The sequence below is a fragment of the Mustelus asterias genome, chromosome 22 (genome assembly GCF_964213995.1).
Source record: "Mustelus asterias chromosome 22, sMusAst1.hap1.1, whole genome shotgun sequence".
Lineage (NCBI taxonomy): Eukaryota > Metazoa > Chordata > Chondrichthyes > Carcharhiniformes > Triakidae > Mustelus > Mustelus asterias.
In genome coordinates, this window is record NC_135822.1 from 12,280,507 (window position 1) to 12,304,031 (window position 23,525).

A 23,525-nucleotide genomic window follows, 5' to 3' on the forward strand; every position below is an offset into this window, starting at 1 on the left:
AAATCCCGTGTCTGCAAATAATAATCATGCTTGCACGTTACAGCAACGAAAACAAACACAGATTTAATGATGAAAGAAACATTAGGGGCGGCACACTGGTTAGCACTGCTGCCTCACAGCGCCAGGGACCCGGCTTCGATTGCCGGCTTGGGTCACTGAGCGGATTTTGTACATTCTCCCTGCGTCTGCGTGGGTTTCCTCTGGGTGCTCCGGTTCCCTCCCACACTCCAAAGATGTGCGAGTTAGGTGGATTGGCCATGCTAAATTGTCCCTTAGTGTCAGGGAGGGCTAGCTAGGGTAAATGCATGGGGTTGTGGGGAAAGGGCCTGGGTGGGATTGTGGTCAGTGCAGACACGATGGGCCGAATGGCCTCCTTCTGCACTGTAGGATTCTATGATTCTTAAAACCACCAAAGATTTGCCAGGCTGATTCCTGGGAGGACAGGTCTGTCGTATGAGGAGAGATTAAGTCAGCTAGAATTATATTCACTGGAGTTTAGAGGAGTGAGAGGGGTTCTCATAGAAACCTATAAAATTCTAACAGACAAGGTAGATTCAGAAAGAATGTTCCGAATGATGGGGGAGTCCAGAACTGGGGGTCATAGTTTGAGGATAAGACCTTTTAGATCTGAGGTGAGGAGAAATTTCTTCATCCAGAGGGTGGTGAATGTGTGGAATTCACTAGCACAGAATGTAGTTGAGGCCAAAACATTGTCTGATTTCAAGAATAAATTAGATACAACTCTTGGGGCTAAAGAGATCAAGGGATATGGGGGGAAGGGGGGGATCAGGATATTGAATTTGAATAACAGCCATGATCAAAATGAATGGCCCAGCAGGCTCGAAGGACAGAATGGCCTACTCCTGCTTCTAGTTTCTATGTCTCAATGTTAAAACAAAAAGCAATCAACAAAAGAAGCTGTGTAACAAAAAAATGCTTAACTGGGTGTTTTGTCCTAAGTGCAGTCTGGTGTTTGAGATTATGGATAATAGTTTGGTTCTGAAGGATGTTTCAGTGCTATAGTGAATTACAAATATCCGGGCAATAGGCTGGGAGACATTACAAATGAAGAATGTTTCCTGTTGGTTCCCTGCTTTCAGATTAAGGATGTGATTTTTCCCATTTTTCCCTTATCCATCAACTGCAGGAACTTGTAGGGTATTAGCCATTTCCTGATTTGTTGAATGGTCAGTTGGGAAGGAGCTTCCTAGTTTAAAGTTTATTTATTAGTATCACAAGTAGGCTTACATTAACACTGCAATGAAGTTACTGTGAAAATTCCCTAGTCGCCACACTCTGGCGCCTGTTCGGGTACACTGAGGAAGAATTTAGCATGGCCCATGCACGTCCTTCAGACTGTGGGAGGAAACTGGAGCACCTAGAAGAAACCCATGCAGACATGGGTCGAATGTGCAGACTCCACACAGACAGTGACCCAAGCCGGGAATCGAACGTCCGTCCCTGACGCTGTGAGGCAGCAACGCTAACCACTGTGCCACCCTAGGAATGTACATTCAGAAAATCTGCCCACTTAAATCAGGACAACTCAGGCCACACTTCTCAACCCGCAACCTATCGAAAGGTCACTTGCAGGGGCAGGGCACAGGCTACTCAGTTTCAGATGCTCGGAAATCAGGTTGGCAACTTTATTTTTAAAACTTTAATCTCAGGATAAGAAATGTAACAAAGCAACATGGAGTTGAGTGGCACATCAGCGATGTCTCTGAATCAATATCACCGTCAGAAAACCAATCTATCCATGCCCACCATTGTCATCAAATCCATGCGTTATTTCATGGCCAATCACCATGCCAATTCCTCCAAAGTTGAGTGCTTGGAGCTGGTGTTCACTGAAGAATGGGGGCTGTAGAATCCCGGCTGGAAAAACTGCGGGAAACAAACAATCCGTTCAATCATTGGTTATCCAAAACTCCGAAGAAGTACTTTTGCAAAATACAAGGTGTGGTAGAAACAATACGAAACAAGGAAGAAAAAAGTAAGAAATGAAAAGTCAAATAATGTAAACATGGCTCATTCTGGACTAGTTTTGATAGAATAAATAGGAAGAAACTGTTTCCATTGGCAGATGGGTTTTAACCAGAGCACATAAATTGAAGGTTGTGGGCTAATGAATCAGCAGGGAGATGAGATTTTTCTTCTTTTACACTGCAAGTTACGATCATCTGGAATTCATCACCTGAAAAGGCGATGGAAGGAAGTTCAATGGTAACTTATAAAAGGGAACGGGATAAAAACTTCAAAAAGGAAAGCAATGTTCAGGGCCATGGGGAGAAAGCTGCTACAAGCACAATGGCTCAGTGACCTACAGCACCATGACATTTTATGATTCTATCTAATATGTTGTCAAGTGTCAACCTTGGCTCTCACTTCTGAGACATAAAGGACTAGAATATTCCGGCTGTTCACGCTGGCGGGATCTTATGATCCTGCCGATATGCACCCCCGCCGAGGGCAGCAACAGAAGGGTGCCCAGAGGGTTCAGTCAATGGGAAATCCCATTGACAGTAGCAGGACCAGCACCTCTTGCTGTGAGGAAGATGCCGCCGTGCGGCCAGAAACTGCACCCAAGATTGTTGGTCCAAATTCCACTTAAAGACTTTTACACATGATAGCCCTTGATATTACCATACAGCGATGATTGGTGGGAGGTAAAAGTAATTAAAGGGGTAAAAGGCAGAGAAATTGAACTAATTGAACAGTTCAATGGAAAAGCTAGCACAGGCACAATGGGCTGAATGGATGTGTCTGTGCTGTATAACTCAAATTCAATGTAGGATCAATGTGAACCTAACATAATGGTTGCCCATCAAGATGTAAACAGAGCTCTGTACGAAAAACAATTGAAAAACGGGCATCTTAATGCATCTGCAAACCTGATGCAACTCTGCGCCCATCTCAAATTTAACCAACTCAACATGTAAAATGACTTAAATGGGAATCTAACCAAATCTAAACTCAGCTCAGTTCAGTCCATACTCAGTATTAGCATAGCTTCATATAAACCCAGGGCAATACAAATCCGAATTAAGGTGGATTCAATTCAAACCAGGTCTACCCTTTGTGAGCACAACTCAGTAACTATGGAATTACAAAACTTCCAAGCTATGGGAAGTAGTTACCTGAAACTAAGCTTATCCATTCTCATTCCATTGTGTCATGTCACATGTACTTTAGAAATTCAACTATATTGATTTTAGGGAGTAATCCCTGTGCTTGAATAGATTGGCTGGAGGAACATCTGATATTGGGCCTCTGGCCTCATCATCAGGCACCCGCTCAACTGTGGACAGCTAATAGGTGATCAATGCAGGGTTACCAAACTTTTCTAAACAGCCAGAAGTCCCTTGGAATCACTACCAATCTCCCAGTGGCCAATGAAAGTCTTCCATAGAAACATAGAAGATAAGAGTAGGAGGAGGCCATTTGGCCCTTCGAGCCTGCTCCGCCATTCATCACGATCATGGCTGATCGTCCAACTCAAGCCTGCTTTCTCCCGAAAGCCTTTAATCCCATTCGCCCCAAGTGCTATATCCAGCTGCCTATTGAATATAGTCCGAGAGATTTTTTAAAATCCCATGCCCCACTGTGAGTTCAATGGCTGGTGGGTAAGCGGGGGGGGGGGGGGGAACTTAGGTGCGAGGCCCAAATCACCAGCGGAAATTTACAACAGGATCTCCTGTTGGTGCCTGCCATGACAGATCAGGAAACCCACTGGAGGCCGGTGTGAAACTCATTCGCATCCCACCCACACCCAATTCCCCGTAATGCCAGCAGGAAAACATACTGGTGTGAAACACATCTGGAACAACGGGGTGAGCGGATGCCACAGGCCACCTGAAAACCTGCGGCTGCCTCCGGAGTTCAGGATGGAGGCCGACGGCAACCCTGGACCCCAGTACACCACAGCAATGGGTCGAGGGAACACCTGCAGGTGGACCTTGCAGATTCGCTGTGCTGGAGAGGGTGGGGTCCAGCCTCAGGATGCTCCTGGAAATCCATCTTCTTTCCCTGGAGGTCCATCCACTAGCCTCAGAGCGGTCTCAGAGATCCACCTTCATTTTCAGGAGATCCACCATCTTTCTTCAATAATTGGGCACCTTTTCAATATGGCACCCAGATAGGATGATGGGCTAAACACCATCAGGCCTGCCCTGCCACGGAAAACGGTGAAGTACACCTGGTTTCATAATTAATGCAGTCGGGGTCAGCCTCTGCAGTGGGAAACATTCCACATTCCTGCGCCTGCCATGGGACTTGGTCCCCAGATGGGAGAATTCCACCCAATACTTAATTGATGCTATTGAGTGATTTGGACCATTTTGGTTCACAAGCATCACCATCCCCCAACTAGGAAGGAGAGTCCTGTGACACTGGCTAGGAAACGGAGTCTGTCTGGGTGGAATCGAACCGTCTTGCCCCATCCATTGATGGGTGGAGCGAACCGGTAAAATCGAGCGAGAGCTGAGGAATCAGGATCATTTCTTATTTCTCGACTCTCGCGATTTTATGAGAGCCCGATTTCCGGCGAGGTCAGCCTTTCACCAGAAATAGATGAGAGGTTGAATAAATGATTCAAGTTCATTCTAACCTTCATTTCCATGTGTTTAGTGAGCCCGACATGCGATCGTCCAGGCTCACTGACCTTTATGGCCTCGCCAGGAGAGGTTCTCTCCGGCGAGGAAAACACCTCCTCCTCACGAATGGGGAACAGTCGTGTTGACCTCACCGGTGGAACCAGAGATTGAGGGAAAGGGGGGGGGGTTGCCCTATGGGCACTGCCAGCCTGGCAATGCCACCCTGGCACCTTGACACTGCCAGCCTTGCACCTGGGCAATGCTCACCAGGCACCTTTGCACTGCCCACTGGGCAGTGTCAGGGGACGAGGCCTAAGGAGGACAAAGCCTGAAGGATGGGGAGGCTCGCTGCCACTTTGCAACGTGATCGGATAGGGACCCACTGCCACTCTGCAGTGCAATCGGATTGGATGGGTGTGGGTGGGGAGAGGGGATCCGCTACCGCTCTGCAACGTGATCAGATCAGATCAGTGGAGAGGGGGCAGCAGTGCGATTGGTCTGGGGGGCAGCGAGGGCGGCATCTTGGGCAAAGTGGGGCTCGTGATCGGTCACGGGCCCTGCGATTGTCGGGGGGAGGGAGGGGTGATGAAAGGTTGGTTCAGGTTGGCTGCAGCAGCAGGGGCCTGACAGCTCTCTTTCTCTCTGTCTGTCAGACCCCTGCTGCTGAAATTGTGCATGTGCAGCTTCACAGTTCTGCAAATGCACAATAGCCCCTTCTACAGGCTGGCTGGTGAATTAAGCCCAGCCCACTGCCTGCAGCAGTTAGAAATGGTCGAGCCCATATTTTCAATCACTAAGTGCAAAAGATTGGGTGTGAAAACCCGTCCAAAACCTGGATCAGGAACTCTCCCATTTACATGCTAGCTGGACATTAAGGCTGGAATTTTATCGACCCGCCTGCCATGGGAATCGGACGGGACAAGGGGCGGACAATAGGAAGGTCCGCTGACCTCGAGCAGAATTTTACGGTTTTGGGACGAGCGAGGCTGTGGAATCAATCTCGTAAAATTCCGTCCGCTATCTCTCAATGGCAAAGTGGGGAACTGGGAACTGGATTGAGAGCAGACTACAATTCTCTGTGGACACTGTGGCCATGGATGGGGTAGAGTGGGGGCAGGGTTAGGTGTGTGGGAATGGGTGATAACCTGACCAGTCAAGTGAAACACCAGAAGTTGGGGGAAGGGGTAAGAGTTGCAGCTGGGTACATGTGTGACGGGGGGTAAGCAGCAGTTCAGCTGAGATTGAGATTATCTTGTTGCTGATATTTCCTCCTGGTATCTCACTCTGGAAAATCCTGGCCAATTATTGTGCATCAAAAGCAGTGAGAGGGGGCGAAGCAAGATTTGTAAATTACACCTCCATTTGTACAGCCAACTCACAAGCCTGGAACCCATATGCACCACACCACCACCGGCTTCCACTGACATCTCCAGGAATATGTTCAGTGAGAGTTGGTAACCCTCAATCGCCAATGAAGAGAGCTGGCAGATCAGGTAGCTTTAAAGCCAGATACAATCAACAGCTGAGAAATTAAGAGGGAACCAGGAAGGGGGCCTGTTAAATAGGAATGGAAGGGTGACTGTATCAGGAGTTGCCAATCATCAGGCTGGGATCAGTGGCCAGCAGTGCATTGAATGTGGGGTCGGCTCTACAAATGATAACCATATTTTAAAATCTTACCCAAGTGATTCTGATATTGCAGAGAAAGCTTGGCTCTTTACTTGTATGTACAAAGGGCCGAATGTTTGGTTCAGGCTTGGACCCTTGATGTTCGTAATGAGCATGCGCTTCCTATCTGCCACCTGAAAACTTGGGAGCCCGTTTAGTCTCCCAAAAAATGGGCACTGCGCAGCCTTAATTCTGAGTCAATATTTCAACAGGAAGTTGTTGGATATTAATTCAGAGCAGGGATCCTCGCTGATTTAACTCTTCATAATACTTGGGCGGGGGGCGGGGGGGTAAGAAGGCACTTGTAGTGCCCCCTACTACTGATCTAGTTGAGATCAGCTGAGTGAATGACATAATGAGCAGTGAACAGGAGACATTCTTTGTCGACATGGCTCTGTGTTAAACAATTAAAACAACCGTAAACATTTACTTCCACAGTAAAATTACACAGTGAATCGTAATTTTATGACAATGTGTATAATTGTGACATACCCATCTGGTTTTGATTAGGTGAATAAAAAGCATTTACAACTGCAGCTCCAATGATCCATCTGAAACAAAGCAAAAGTTGTAGTGTGGGGTCAGAAATATAACAATTAGCTTTTATAATTCACTTGCCTTTATCGTGCAAAGTCTTGCCCCATAAAGGTTGAAAATGAACACAGTGCAAAGTGATACTGGTTCAAAGTGATAAAGCAAAGCTGCGCTCACAGGGAGCGGAGAACCAGAGTTAAAATTGTGACCCATGTTTCCTGCAACTGTGGCTTCCTGATCAGAAGATGGCTTTAATGCTCAAGTCTTTAAAATAATAGAAGAAACTAAAGATGTGGAGGTAAGTAGGTTTTATTTGGAGTTCACAAGACGGAAGATTCAAGTCCACAGACACCAGCCCCACTTGAAGTTCGATTTGGAATTTATTTTCCCATAATGCTGGATGGGCTGGCTAGACATCAGGACCTATCACTAAATTGATTCAAAACAAGATGATTTGGCAGGAGGTGAAATTAAGGTAATAGGAATTATGGAGGCACAGGTGATTATATTGTTTGGGGACACAGCCATATGGCAGGAATATCTAGAGGAAGACTTCTGGAAATATTACTCAACAATAATTGCCTTTCACTATAATTAAACTGAGTTTGAGGGAGTACATTGGAGAGATTAGGCATAATGGATCAAATGGCTTTTTCCAACCTTGTATATAGCCGCACAATAATTCTTGATATCTTCATCATGATTCAAAAAGTGGTGTGAATAGCTGTGATGCATTCCTTTATCCCACTTCTGTTTTTCCCTGAAGGTGGGGACTCCTCCTGTGGTAGGGCTGCCCATCATTACCCCATCTATCATTCATGTCTGAGCCAAGACCACAGTCTTGTCAGGCAAAGCTATTACAGAAGGAATTACAGACCAGCCCACTGTTACGTTCATGTACCCACACATTCTGGTCACCTCACTATAAGAAGGATGTGGAGACACTGGAAAGAGTGCAAAGGAGATTTACCAGGATGCTGCCTGGTTTGGAGGGTAGGTCTTATGAGGAAAGGTTGAGGGAACTTGGGCTTTTCTCTTTGGAGCGGAGGAGGTTGAGAGGAGACTTGATAGAGGTTTATAAGATGATGAGGGGGATAGATAGAGTGAACGTTCAAAGACTATTTCCTCGGGTGAATGGAGTGGTAACTAGGGGGCATAACTATAGGGTTCATAGTGGGAGATATAGGAAGGATGTCCGAGGTAGGTTTTTTACTCAGAGAGTGCTTGGGGTGTGGAATGGACTGCCTGCAGTGATAGTGGAGTCAGAAACTTTCGGAACATTTAAGAAGCTATTGGATAGGCACATGGAGTACTTCGGGATGATAGGGAGGAAATAGCTTGATCTGGGTTTCAGACAAAGCTCGGCACAACATCGTGGGCCGAAGGGCCTGTTCTGTGCTGTACTGTTCTATGTTCTATTCCAGCCAGCATCAATGGATAGTGATCAGGAATCATAGAATGCTACAGTGCAGAAGGAGGCCATTCGGCCCATCAAGTCTGCACCAACCACAATCCCACCCAGGCCCTATCCCTATAACCCCATGCATTTACCCTAGCTAGTCCCCCTGACACTAAGGGGCAATTTAGCGTGGCCAATCCACCTAACCCGCACATCTTTGGACTGTGGGAGGAAACCCATGCAGACACGGGGGAGAACGTGCAAACTCCACACAGACAGTGACCCAAGCTGGGAATCGAACCTGGGTCTCTGGCGTTATGAGGCAGCAGTGCTAACCACTGTGCCGCCCGAGCATTGGTCGTTTCTTTTCCTCATGTTTATTAAGGCCAATTCTAACACTGTAACTACTCTCCAGACTGAAACAGGTAACTCAGAGCCACCTGGAAATAACCTAAAACTTCATTGTCTGTATGGCTTAGTACTACACCAGACAGCACGTTTATCCAGGAGCCCAGGGAGTAAAATCATGCAATTGTTCAGGCTCTGGATCAATCTGCTGATGCTACAAGGATGTACAAACCATCTCTAATGTAGTAAAAGACCTCAAGGCCCTTCACAGCAGTGTTGTCCAGCATTGAAGCTAGGCCACGTAAAGAGATATAAGGGCAGTTGACCAAACATTTGGTCAAAAAAGCTTTAAAGAACATCTTAAAGCAGGAGAGAGGATGGGAGAGGTGCGTAGCTTTGGCGGGGGCGGGAGGGGGGAATTCCAAAGCTTACAGCCCAGACACTCGAAGGTTTGTACAGCCACTAATAGTGCAGCAAAGGGAATCAGGAAAGCACGAGGCCAGACTTAGACAACACAGAAATATCGGCTGTAAGGCTGGGAGAGGAAGTTTTAAAAGTTTATTTATTAGTGTCACAAGTAGGTTTACATTCATACTGCAATGAAATTACTGTGAAAATCCCTTATTCGCCACACTCTGGCGCCTGTTCGGATACACTGAGGCAGAATTTAGCATGGCCAATGCATCTAACCTGCACATCTTTGGACTGTGGGAGGAAACCAGAGCACCCGGAGGAAACCTACGCAGACACAGGGAGAACATGCAAACTCCACACTGACAGTGACCCAAGCTGGGAATTTGACCCGGATCCCTGGCACTGTGAGGCAGCAGTGCTAACCACTGCGCCACCGTGCCATCCCCTGGAATGGTTCCATAGTGGAATTTGAACACAAGGATTGCTACTCTATCGATACTTACACATCTTGATCCACTTGCTCACGTAGTTTCCTGAGATTTTTCTGCGCTGCTGCCTTCAGATTTTCAAGGACATTTTCAAAGTATTTGTTTTCACTGAAGTTTAGCTGAATAAAGTACAACAAACATATGAGTGCCATAGTTTGTGACTTCAGTTAACGTGTCCACTAGTCCACAGATTGAATTTTGATGTGAGTGACAGAGTTGGCATCACTAACGTATAACCTGTAAAGACAGTGCCACTGCTTTGCCAGTTCGCTGTGAGTTACCACTCCACACAGTTGAAACAATTGGGCACGGTTGTTAATCCTTCAGTGTGATGTATTTGTGCATGAACTGCATGAAATACACTGGCACATGCTGGTTGCTATGACACCTATTGCCAGCAACAAGATAAAGAAAGCATTAAAACCCAGATGAATCTCTTTTTGTAACTCTGTTGTATGTATATTATGAAAGATAATGGATGCATTGGAACGGTTAGAAGTCGATGATCTCACCTCTTTGTTTGGATAACAGTTTCAAAGTGCCTGAGTTATGACATTACCTTAATCACTTACTATGATCACTATCTTGTAATTACTATCATCTTGTAATTTTATTATTCTCCATTTACATCACTTCAATTCTTTCGTGTCAGAGATTTTTCCAACAATGGAAAACTTTGCTCGATTTCCCAGAATGCACAACCAACCCTGACAGATCTCTGCCAAAGACCAAGGAATCAATTGTCCCAATTTAAAAAGTGTAGAAGCCACTGGAATAAACCTGACATGGAGAGGAAGGGGTGAAATCAGTTTAACTAAATGGAGCCCATTAAAACCACTTTGATGACAAAGTGGCCATTGGTCACAAGTATTGAAGTCAAGAGTCGAAGACTCATTCAGCAAATTTACTCAGGACTTCTTCCCGACCTCCCTGGGTTCCTGACAAAGAATTTAAAAAAAAATTGCCCTGCGCAATTTAGGGACAACATCTGTACCTGCAGACACTTGGGAGCTGAGTGTGCTTTTATAAGACCATAAGACCATAAGACATAGGAGCGGAAGTAAGGCCATTCGGCCCATCGAGTCCACTCCACCATTCAATCATGGTTGATTTCAACTCCATTTACCCTGTAGTGAAACAGAAATAGTTTCGATCCCTCAACATTTATCAAATGTTACATGTCGCCAGATTTCACAGAGTCGATTCTAGTTGTTCAATACACGTCCATTATAGATCCATCCATAATCTATCACACTCACATGTTCATATTCCTGATCCAGCCTGGGATTGTTGTCTTCCAGTATGTAGTCCGGATATCCAATTTGCTCTTTAATTGCCAGAGCCTTGGAGATAAACAATTACAAAGGGATGTTTAAAATAATGAACAATACTCTGACGTTAGAATCTTTGCTCATTACCGACTGATATCTTTATGGTTAGGATTAGGATTGTACAATTGGCTGGAACAGGCTTCCCGATGCTGATCACTATTCAGCGTTCCTGATATGAACATTGAGTACGGACAGGGTCCAGCTGCAATATTCTTCATTCAAAAACAGCCCAACACCTTTCACAATCTGAGGTCCTGCACGGCCAGAGAATTGGAGCTCACCAAGACTCATTGTCGTCAGGAGGAGGAGAAAGGAAATTAGGATCACCCTGATTGATTTTCTTTCCCCCTCTCTCTGATAAGCGTTGCTGAGACCAGCTGTTGGAACCCATCTGCTACCTTACTCAAGAGACGTCTGCCATAGCACTCAATGGACATTTAACCCTGGGCCAGCTGGCCTGTGTGGCCCAATACCCACAAGGGTGACTCACTTACTCAATGTAAAAGGGAGCTCAGGATCGTGCTTTCCCCATGACAAAAATCAATTGCAATTCTGGAAGCAACAACATTCCAGGGTCCAACCTCTGAAACAGAGAGAGACAGAGAGTGAGAGCGAGGGGCGGAGGGAGACGAGGGGCGGGGGAGAGCGAGGGGCGGGGGAGAGCGAGGGGCGGGGGGGAGAGCGAGGGGCGGGGGGGGAGAGCGAGGGGCGGGGGGAGAGCGAGGGGCGGGGGGGGAGAGCGAGGGGGCGGGGGGGGGAGAGCGAGGGGCGGGGGGGGAGAGCGAGGGGCGGGGGAGGCGAGGGGGCGGGGGGGAGAGCGAGGGGCGGGGGGGGAGAGCGAGGGGCGGGGGGGGAGAGCGAGGGGCGGGGGGGGAGCGAGGGGCGGGGGAGAGCGAGGGGCGGGGGGAGAGCGAGGGGCGGGGGGAGAGCGAGGGGCGGGGGGAGAGCGAGGGGCGGGGGGAGAGCGAGGGGCGGGGGGAGAGCGAGGGGCGGGGGGAGAGCGAGGGGCGGGGGAGAGCGAGGGGCGGGGGGGGAGAGCGAGGGGCGGGGGGGGAGAGCGAGGGGCGGGGGGGGAGAGCGAGGGGCGGGGGGGAGAGCGAGGGGCGGGGGGAGAGCGAGGGGCGGGGGGAGAGCGAGGGGCGGGGGGAGAGCGAGGGGCGGGGGGAGAGCGAGGGGCGGGGGGAGAGCGAGGGGCGGGGGGAGAGCGAGGGGCGGGGGGAGAGCGAGGGGCGGGGGGAGAGCGAGGGGCGGGGAGAGAGCGAGGGGCGGGGGGAGAGCGAGGGGCGGGGGGAGAGCGAGGGGCGGGGGGAGAGCGAGGGGCGGGGGGAGAGCGAGGGGCGGGGGGAGAGCGAGGGGCGGGGGGAGAGCGAGGGGCGGGGGGAGAGCGAGGGGCGGGGGGAGAGCGAGGGGCGGGGGGAGAGCGAGGGGCGGGGGGAGAGCGAGGGGCGGGGGGAGAGCGAGGGGCGGGGGGAGAGCGAGGGGCGGGGGGAGAGCGAGGGGCGGGGGGAGAGCGAGGGGCGGGGGGAGAGCGAGGGGCGGGGGGAGAGCGAGGGGCGGGGGAGAGCGAGGGGCGGGGGAGAGCGAGGGGCGGGGGGAGAGCGAGGGGCGGGGGGAGAGCGAGGGGCGGGGGGAGAGCGAGGGGCGGGGGGAGAGCGAGGGGCGGGGGGAGAGCGAGGGGCGGGGGGAGAGCGAGGGGCGGGGGGAGAGCGAGGGGCGGGGGGAGAGCGAGGGGCGGGGGGAGAGCGAGGGGCGGGGGGAGAGCGAGGGGCGGGGGGAGAGCGAGGGGCGGGGGGGAGAGAGAGGGAGAGCCAAAAAGAGATAGAGACACAAAGAGAGATAGAGACCCAGAGAACGAGAGAGAGAGGCAAAGAGAGATTGAGACACAAAGAGGGATAGAGACAAAGAGAAATGGCGGGGTTTTCCAACCACACTTGCCCCGAAACTGGAAAATCCCGCCCGAGGTCAACAGACCTTTCCATGGTCCATCCCTCGCCCGGTCTGATTCCCATGGCATGCGAAACGGGAAAATTCACCCAAGAGACAGACAGAGATAGAGACAGGCACACATACACGCACACACATCGAAGTTAAAGCCAAGTACCAACATCATGAGTAAATACTGACCTTTCCCTGTGCTTTCTGCTTGGAAGCTGTGTCCATCCACTCCAACTCATCCAATGTTTCAATAAACACTTCTCGAATTTTATCAATTAACTCCTTTACCTGAAATAAAGGAAAATAGTGTCTAATGAGAGACACAGACAAACTAACAACTCAATCTCTTGGACAATCTCTTACACCTCTCGGTCAGTAGGTTGTAGGTTCCAATCCCACTACAGAGACCCAGGTGCAAGATTTATGCCGGCACTGCAGTTCCAAAGGAGTGCTGCAATGTCAGAGGTGCTCCCCTTTGGCTGAGATGTTAAACTAAGGCCGACCTGCTTCTCAGGTGGACGTAAAATATCCCACAGTCTAACAGAAAGAAGATGAGGGGATTTCGCCCAGTGTCCAGGTCAACCCTTTAACCAATATCACTGCAACAGATAGTCAGGGCATTATTTCATTGCTGTTAATGAGACTTTACTATGTGAAAATTGGCTGCAATATCTCTTACATTTCAATAGCGACTACGCTTTAAAAAGTACTTCATTGGCTGAAAATGTAAACCTCTTTCCTTTTATAACATCAAGAAAGGTATCAGGAGATTGACCTTGTCAACACCACATGGCCAGATTAAACTTTAAAGTTCTGAGACTGAAGTGGATGAAAGCCTGACCTTTGGAGCAGGTTTTATGTGCCAGCACTGGCTCGCTTGATGGCAGTCACACTGCTGGGCCAGAAGGCTGTGAGTTGAAGCTAATCAGCAATATTTGAACTTGGGTGAATGATCCCATGCTGTACTGAGGGAGGGGGTGCTGCCATAGAACTCGATGGACGTTTAGCCCAGGGCCAGCTAACTTGTGTGGCACAGTACCAACATGGGTGACTCACTTACTCAATGTAGAAAGGAGTTCAGGATTATGCTGGTGATCTTTCAGACGGATCCTTAAATTGATACCCTGTCTGCCAGCTCTACATATTTCAGAGGAATGCTTAAGGTCTTAAGGCAAGATGAAGATTCGCCTGATGGACTTGGGACACTGTTACCAATGACCGACTGGCGCATTGCTTTACATAAGTTACTGCATGCAGTAATTTGAGGGCTGACTTGGGAGTCAACCAACGCCACGGCTGCTAATCCCAGTGGCATTTTATGCTGTTGGAAAATATACCAATTAAAATGGGATAGTTAAGTTTGGCACAGTTTACATCATTCTTGAGAAAGGCTCTCAAGTAAATCCTGGGTTGGGATCGCGATCCTGGCTGAAAACAAAAGCTAATGACTGAAACTGATTTGCGATCTCCATACCATTCTCTTGCTCTCGCCGGCAAATGCCTCTCTGACATAAAGTGCTCCCACTGCATTTTCCATATTGCTGTTGATGTAGCTGGCACACTCTCGCCAACGTGCTTCTTCCACAGTGGTACCGTACAGCGCCTGTGATAATGAAGGTTAATTATAGGATTAGTAATAAAGGTAACAGATACGGTCACAAAGATCGATCACTGCATTACAAAGTGTGAAGTGGTTTCAAATGATGCCATTATCATGATACAGCAATCGATCTTACTCAACTTAATTATCACAATTGTGTGATAATTAGTTGTAATCAGTAAATCTGAAATGCAAGTACCAATCATGTGTTAATAAAGGGCTCATTTGGTAGCTTGCTTTCGAATCAGTAGGTTATGGATTCAGAACAGTACAAACCTTTAAGAGGGTTACATAGCGTATCACTTCAGCCAAGTACTGAAAAAGTGCTGCAATGTCAGAGATGTCTTTTACCGTGTTAAGCAAGGGCCCTACACTCAGGTGAATGTTATAGACCCCATGTTGCTGTTTGAAGTAGGATTCTCCGAGAATCCTGGTCTTACAGGCTCAGAGGTCTACAGCACAGAAAAAGACCCTTCGGCCCATCACACCTGCGCCAGTCATAGACAAACCACCTAACTATTCTAATCCCATTTTCCACCACTTGGTCCATAGTCTTCCTTGTATGCCTTGGCATCACAAGTGCACATCTAAATACTTCTTAAATGTTATGAGGGTCTCTGCCTCCACTACCCTTTCAGGCAATGAGTTCCTAACTCCCAACACCCTGTGGATGAAAATGTTTTTCCTCAAATCCCCTCTAAACCTCCCATCCTTTACCTTAAATCTCTGCCCCCTGGTTATCGATCCTTCCACCAACGGGAAAAGTTTCTTTCTGTCTGCTCTTCCTATGGCCCTCATAATATTAAACATCTCAATCAGGTCTCCTCTCAGTTCTCTCCGCTCCAAGGAAACAACCCCAGTCAATCCAATCTCTCTTCATAACTAAACTCTTCAGCCCAGGCAACATCCTGGTAAATCTTCTCTGCACCCTTTCCAGTGTTATCACATTCACAATGTGGATTCCCAAACTGCATACAATACTCTAGCTGCGGCCTAACCGGTGTTTTATATCATTCTGCTCTTAAACTCTATGCCTCAGCTAATAAAGACAAGTGTACCTTATGTCTTCTTAACCATTTTATCCACCTGTCCTGCTGCTTTAAGGGACCGGTGTATATGCATATAAAGATCTCTCTGATCCTTGGTGCTTCCCAGGGTCCTGCCATTTATCATGTATTCCCTTGTCTTGTTTGTCCTGCCCAAGTGCATCATCTCACACTTACCCGGATTGAATTCCATTTGCCACTGATCAGCCCATCTGACCAGCCCATCTATATCCTCCTGTAATCTAAAGCTATCCTCCTCACTATTTACCACCCCAACAATTCTCATTTCATCCGCAAAATTACTGATCAACCCTCCTACATTCAAGTCTAAGTCATTTATATAAACCACAAACAGCAAAGGCCCCAAGACTGATTCCTGTGTGACCCCACTGGACACAGTCTTCCAGGCAGTAAAACACCCCTTGGCCATCACCCTCTGCTTCCTGCCACTCAACCAATTCGCCAAATTTCCTTGGGTCCCATGGGCTCTTACTTTCGCTATCAGTCTCCCATGTGGGATCTTATCAAAAGCCTTGTCCAAGAAGTCCAGGTAGACTGCTTTGCCCTCATCTACACACCCGGTCACCTCATTGAAAAAAATCAATCAAGTTGGTCAGACATGACCTCCTCTTAACAAAACCATGCTGACTGTTCTTGATTAATCCCTACCTCTGCAAATGCAGATTAATTCTGTTTCTCAGAATTGCTTCCAGTAGTTTCCCCACCACTGAGGTTAGACTGACTGGCCTGTTGTTTCCTAGTTTATCCCTTCCTCCCTTCTTGAATAATGGTGCCACATTCGCTGTCCTCCAGTACCTCTCTTGTGGCCAGAGAGAGATTGAAAATTATTGCCAATGCCTCTGCTATTTCCTCTCTTGCCTCACTCAACAGCCTGGGATACAATTCATTCGGCCCTGGAGATTTATGTACTTTTAAGCCTGCCAGACCACTCAGAACCTCCTCTCTGTCTTTGTTAATTTTTCATATTATATCACTATCCTTCTTCATGATTTCTATACCCACACTGTCTCTCCCACTAGTGAATACCAATACATTTAAAACCCTACCTACGTCCTCCAGCTGCGCATAAATTACTATGTGGTCCATAATTGGCCCTATTCTTTCCCTAGTTATCCTTTTACCCTTAATGTACTTGTAAACAACTTAGGATTTTCTTTTATTTTACTTTCTTTAACTAATGCACCAGAAAACATACAAGCTGATTATTCACTGCCAAAGAGAAAATGCTGGAAAATCTCAGCTGGTCTGGCAGCATCTGTAAGGAGAGAAAAGAGCTGATGTTTCGAGTCCGGATGACTCTTTGTCAAAGCTAAAAGGCATAGAAAGTGGGAGATATTTATATTGCAAGGTGAGGGAATGAAAGATGAGTCTTAGCCACAGAAACCAGGGGAAAAGGCTGCTAATTGCAGTCCACAGAGAGAATAAAAGGTGTGAATGGCCAAATGGCAGAGAAGCTGAAATTAGGAAGCTGAGTTTTCAGCAAGCTGATTATTCAACCCTATAATATGTACCAGGTTCAGACTGGTAGCATGTTTAATTTTGTAAGTGTTTCCAAACACTTTAAGACCAAAAGATGCAATTATTAGAGTCCAAGAATGTTTGATTTTAATGTCAGTCAGTGAGAGCTTCAAATGATGTTCTTCTTTCCATTGTTTTAACTTCGTCATTGGACTGTGTATTTCAAATGGATGAAGCCTCCATTAAAGTCGTGGTCAGAGAAATGCCACACTTCAAACATTCAGCTATTGATGTCACCAAGAATTATTCTTAAGAGAAATAATTATTGGCACCAAAAGTTTGTTGGAGGTCTGGGAGGTGGGAGAGGTAGTGTAAAGGGTAATTGTTAAATAGATTAGTGTGTAGCCAACACCATCAGTGATGAGAGATCAATGATAATACAGCAGGGAGAGAGATAGTTCTATGTTGAGCCTCGTGCTAAGTCTAAATAGTCAATGTAATGTTCAATAAAAGGCCCAGATCCTCCATTCCTGGAGGGAGGAGGTGTCCTGGAAGATGCGCTGGGGGACCCCTCTGATGTCCCCACACAAGAATTGCCCTGAAAGTTTCAACTTTCAACAGGCATTCAACAGTCTGGAATCCTCTGAAACTCCAATTTAAAGTCAGAGACTTCGGATGGTTCCGACCTACTTACCCAGGAAAATTCAGAAGGATTAAAACCAGTTCCAACTCCTGGGTACAGCCTTAGTTCAAATATGGACAATGAGCTGAATTCAAGAGGTGAGGTGAGTGTGACCGTTCTTAACATCAAGGCAGCATTTGGCCAAGTGTGGCATCAAGGAACCCGAGCAAAATTGAAGGCAATAGGAATCAGGGGAAAACTCTCCTTTGGTTGGAGAAGCATGTAGGTGCAGGAGGCAGTAAAGAAGACAAACAGTATGTTGGTCTTTATGGAGAGGGGTGTTCAAGTACAGGAGCAGGGATACCTTGTTCCAAATATACAGAGCCTTGGTGAGGCCACACCTGGAGTATTGTGTGAAGTTTTGGTTTCCTTAGCTGAGGAAGAATGTCTTTGCTATACAGGGAGTGCAGCGAAGGTTTACCAGGCTGATCCCTGGGATGGCAGGGCTGATGTATGAGACAAGATTGAGTCAGTTAGTGTTAGACTCACTGGAGTTCAGAAGAATGAGGGGGGATCTCATAGAAACCTATAAAATTATAACAGGGCTAGATGGGTAGATACAGGAAGGATATTCCTGATGGTGGTGGAATCCAGAATGAGGGGTCATAGTCGAAGGATACAGGGTAAACCTTTTAGGACTGAGATGAGGAGAAATTTCTTCACCCAGAGAGTGGTCAATCTGTTGAATCCGCTACCACAGGAAGCAGGTGAGGCCAAAACATTGTATGTTTTTCAAGGAGGAATTAGATATAGCACTTGGGGTGATTTGGGGGGAAGGCAGGATTAGGCTATTGAGTTGGATGATCAGCGATGACCATAATGAATGAAGGAACAAGTTCGATAGGCTGAATGGCCTCCTCCTGCTTCTATTTTCTAAGTTTTTATGAGTCATACCTAGCACAAGGGAAGAAGATTGCAGTTCCGAGAGATCAATCATCTCAGTCCCAGGACATCACTCAGAAGTGCCTCAGGGTTGTATCCCAGGCCCAATCATTGTCAGTTACTTCAATGACCTTCCCTCCATCGTAAGGTCGGAAGTGGGGATGGTCACTGATGATTGCACCATCCCTGACTCCTCAAATACTGAAGCAATCCAGGCCCATATGCAGTCTGGATAATGTTCAGGCTTAGGCTAATAAATGGCAAGTAACATTTGCATGGAAACACCACTAGCTGCAAGTTCCTCTCAAAGTCACTCACCATCCGGTCTTGGAAATAAATTGCCGTTTCTTTGCAGTCGTGAGGTCAAAATCCTGGAACTCCATCCCTAACAGTAATGTGGGTGTACCAACACCGCATAGACTGCAGCTGTTCAAGTAGGCGGCTCACCACTACCTTCTCCAGGGCAATTAGGGATGGTCAATAAATGCTGGCCCAGCCAGCGATGTTCAAGAATTAAAAACTATATTACTAGACCCTCCAACCATCCTCCCCACCCGGCAACCGCCTCATCCTCTGACTACCCCCCCAGCTACCCTCCCAACTCCCTGACTATCCCCCCACAACTTCCCACCGCCCCCCCCAATAATCCCCAAACCTCCTGATCGTTTGACTAACCCCCACTCCACCCTGACCACCCAACCCCCTCACCCACTTACCCTCACTCCATAGCTTGTCAAAGTGGCTGGGACATTTTGCCTCACAGGAATATGGCAGCTGGTGCTGATTCTACACTACGTTCCAGGATGCCAGCAGCGGGTATTCTCAGGAAGATATCCAGGTGAGAAATGTAGAACTCCAGAACAAGGTAAGAGAATGAGAGCGGGCTGGCAATCTGACAGTGATTGCCACTCCATGAAAGAATGCACCCAGAGTTTGTTTCACAAGTTCAGTACCATGACTACCACATCTAAAACTAAAAACAACAATAACACTGCGGTGTATTATAACCTTTATTCATATTTTACATTTATTCAAAGTCTGACGTACCTTCTGTTTAATTCCCCTCAACTCCAGCCAGGGAGAGTGAGACCCAAGGACACATAACTGGGTTATGAACCCTGTTCAAATGAAGGATTGAAAGCAAGCAGAATTATCACCTTCTCCTTGATGGGTTTTTCCAACTACTTCTTAGATTGGGTGTAATCACCCGGATATTGGAAGGATCCAGGTGAAACTCTTCACTAAATGTTCTCTCACCAAAAGACAACTAGAATGGGGGTGGTGGGGGGTAGGGGGGGGGGGGAGGTCGTGAATCTTTGATACAAAATTCTAAATGAAACAATGAAAGTTTTAAGCATGCACAAATTTATTCTGACAAGAATGTGTTGAGTTATGCAGGTTGTACAAAAGGTATAAATGGCAAATTAGATAAATCTCAAAAAGAAAATATAGCTCGTTTTTAAAAGAGAACCCCGGGTTTAAACTTTACTTCTTACAGTTCAGTTTGTTTATTAGTGTCACAAGTAGGCTTACATTAACACTGCAATGAAGTTACTGTGAAAATCCTCTAATCGCCACACTCCAGTGCCTGTTTGGGTACACTGAGGGAGAATTTAGCATGGCCAATGCACCTAACCAGCACATCTTTCGGATTGTGGGAGGAAGCCAGGAGGAAACCCATGCAGACATGGGGAGAACGTGCAGACTCCGCACAGACAGTAAGCTAAGCCAGAAATTGAACCCAGGTCCCTGGCGCTGTGAGGCAGCAGTGCTAATCATTGTGCCACCACGCTGCCATGCTACAGACATAGCTTTTCAAAAGAAGATAAGGATATCCATCAAATATTAAAGCAATTTAGCCTAAAGCCCCGAATGTGAGAGCGCTGCTAGGTTCAGAACAGGTCTGAAGTCAATCTACGAGAATCTAACGAATCTGATATTAATTATGAATTTTGAAGTTGTATAATTAATAGTTGCATTAAAAAATGTTCCTTTGATCAATAATAGACCACTCCAAATGAATAACCCATACTTGATGAAAAGGGCTTTTATTATAATTTATTCAATTTCTAAGAAATGTTATTTTTAATGTTTTCCTGAAAACTGCAGGTAACAGTGTTAGTTCAATGTTGCTTATTCAAGGTACAGTGTTCAGCAAGATAATAAGACCTGAGGCATGGCATTCTTTTATCCAATTGCAATTCTAACTATCAGGGTAGCATTGTATGCGTATTTGCCAGTGTAATGGCAAGAACCATAGATTACCATTCTTATGGGTGGATTCACGTTGTCGTGAAGGGAGTTAAAACTTGCTATTCGAGCAAGCTCAAATTGACTACTGTTAAAAAATGTTTTACTGTGAATTTACCCAAAGCAATTTTTAATCTAATATTCCTGTATTAATTCCACATTATTTGACCTTTATTCCTTCACAGCAGTGGGTAAACATGACAAAAGAAACAACAAGAGTCTAGTGCCTGGAAGGAGTAGCACAGATGCAGGGTAAAGACAGCGTAGGGAAATCTTCAACTGAACTCCAGAAAAGGAAGAGTAAAAAGAAGAGAGAGGAAATATCTTACCTTTACCCGAATGCTTCGGCCACTTGGAAGGCCTTGATCAAGCAGAGAAGTGGCATTGCAGATTGACCAGGAGCAGAACAACATTGGGACTAGCAAAGAAGACTAGCAAGCCTGTGACACAGTGATACAGTGGCTAGCACTGCTGCCTCACAGCCTGCGTTCAATTCCTGGCTTGAATCACTGTCAATGTGCAGTCTGCATGTTCTTCCCCTGTCTGCGTGGGTTTCTGGGTGCTCCGGTTTCCTCCCACAGTTCGAAAGACGTGCTGGTTAGGTGAATAAATTCTCCCTCAGTGTACCTGAACAGGCACTGGAGTATGGCGACTAGGAGATTTTCACAGTAACTTCATTGCAGTGTTCATAGAGTCATAAAGGTTTACAGCATGGAAACAGGCCCTTCGACCCAACTTGTCCATGCCGCCCTTTTTCTTTAAAACCTCTAAGCTAATCCTAATTGCCCACATTTGGCCCATATCCCTCTATACCCATCGTACCCATGTAACTATCTAAATGCTTTTTAAAAGACAAAATTGTATCCATCTCTAATACTACCTCTGGCAGCTTGTTCCAGACACTCACCACCCTGTGTGTGAAAAAATTGCCCCTCTGGACACTTTTGTATCTCTCCCTTCTCACCTTAAACCTATGCCCTCTAGTTTTAGACTCCCCTACCTTTGGGAAAAGATATTGACTATCAGCTGATCTGTGCCCCTCATTATTTTATAGACCTCTAGAAGATCACCCCTCAGCCTTCTATGCTCCAGAGAAAAAAGTCCCAGTCTATCCAGCCTCTCCTTATGACTCAATCCATCAAGTCCCGGTAGCATCCTAGTAAATCTTTTCTGCACTCTTTCTAGTTTAATAATATCCTTTCTATAATAGGGTGACCAGAATTGCACACAGTATTCCAAGTGTGGCCTTACCAATGTCTTGTACAACTTCAACAAGACATTCCAACTCCTGTATTCAATGTTCTGACTGATGAAACCAAGCATGCCGAATGCCTTCTTCACCACTCTGTCCACCCATGACTCTACTTTCAAGGAGCTATGAACATATACCCCTTGATCTCTTTGTCCTGTAATTCTCCCCAACGCCCTACCATTAACTGAGTAAGTCCTGCCCTGGTTCAATCTACCAAGATGCATCACCTCGCATTTGTCTAAATTAAACTCCATCTGCCATTCGTCAGCCCACTGGCCCAGTTGATCAAGATCCCGTTGCAATTGGAGATAACTTTCTTTCCTGTCCACTAGGCCACCAATCTTAGAGTCATTTGCAAACTTACTAACCATGCCTCCGATATTCTCATCCAAATCATTAATATAAATGACAAATAACAGTGGACCCCGCACTGATCCCTGAGGCACACCGCTGGTCACAGGCCTCCAGTTTGAAAAACAATTTTCTATAACCACCCTCTGGCTTCTGTCAAGAAGCCAATTTTGTATCCATTTAGATACCTCACCCTGGATCCCGTGAGATTTAACCTTATGCAACAATCTACCATGCGGTACCTTGTCAAAGGCCTTGCTAAAATCCATGTAGACAACATCAACTGTACTGCCCTCATCTACCTTCTTGGTTACCCCTTCAAAAAACTCAATCAAATTTGTGAAACATGATTTTCCACTCTCAAAGCCATGCTGACTGTCCCTAGTCAGTACTTGCGTCTCTAAATGCCTGTAGATCCTGTCTCTCAAAATACTTTCCAACTATTGACCCACCACAGATGCGAGGCTCACTGGCCTGTAGTTCCCAGGCTTTTCCCTGCAGCCCTTTTTAAACAAAGGCACAACATTTGCCACTCTCCACTCTTCAGACACCTCATCCGTGACTATCGATGATTCAAATATCTCGGCTAGGGGACCCGCAATTTCCTCCCTAGCCTCCCACAATGTCCTGGGATACACTTCATCAGGTCCTGGGGATCTATCTACCTTGATGTGCTTTAAGACTTCCAGCACCTCCTTCTCTGTTACATGTACAGTCCTTAAGACATCACTATTTATTTCCCCAAGTTCCCTAACATCCATGCTTTTCTCAACAGTAAATACTGATGAGAAATATTCATTTAGGATCTCACCCATCTCTTGTGGATCCACACACAGATGACCTTGTTGATCCTTAAGAGGCCCTAATCTCTCTTTTGTTACTCTTTTGCCCTTTATGTATTTTTTTACCCTTCATGTAAGCCTACTTGTGACACTAATACTTAAACTTAAAAGAGCAGTTCAATACCTTACTCTACGCCATAGGCAGTAGTGTAGATGACGTTATGGTCAGACAGGACATAAACTAAGGCACAGCAATATATGAAGAAGTTATCAAATCCTTTGATACTTATTTCAGTCTTCAGAAAAAGAGCGCAAAATGTAAGAGGCAAAAGGCTACATTGGCACAAAGAATGCCCTGCCAAATATGTCCTCGTGTTGTACCATTTCTGCAAGAAGATAAGCCATTTTAAATCAAGTTGCTGTAGCAAACAGCTCTTCACAAAACAATTAAAAGAAGAAAGAGCCAAGATCAGGTACCATTCAGGAAAT

The 23,525-nt window shown here is 46.6% G+C and overlaps 1 protein-coding gene across 2 annotated transcripts in view; it reads right to left on the reverse strand.

Moving 5' to 3' along the window:
- mmel1 (membrane metallo-endopeptidase-like 1) overlaps positions 1 to 23,525 on the reverse strand; it is a 102,149-nt gene that overhangs the window by 11,779 nt on the left and 66,845 nt on the right. For both annotated transcript variants that reach the window (XM_078238755.1, XM_078238754.1), the window contains exons 13-18: positions 14,187 to 14,315; positions 12,902 to 13,000; positions 10,706 to 10,789; positions 9,462 to 9,565; positions 6,756 to 6,814; positions 1,768 to 1,887 (exon numbers count right to left, since the gene is read on the reverse strand). In XM_078238755.1, coding sequence (XP_078094881.1) covers positions 1,768 to 1,887; positions 6,756 to 6,814; positions 9,462 to 9,565; positions 10,706 to 10,789; positions 12,902 to 13,000; positions 14,187 to 14,315 — 595 coding nt within the window. The remainder of the gene's footprint in view (positions 1 to 1,767; positions 1,888 to 6,755; positions 6,815 to 9,461; positions 9,566 to 10,705; positions 10,790 to 12,901; positions 13,001 to 14,186; positions 14,316 to 23,525) is intronic.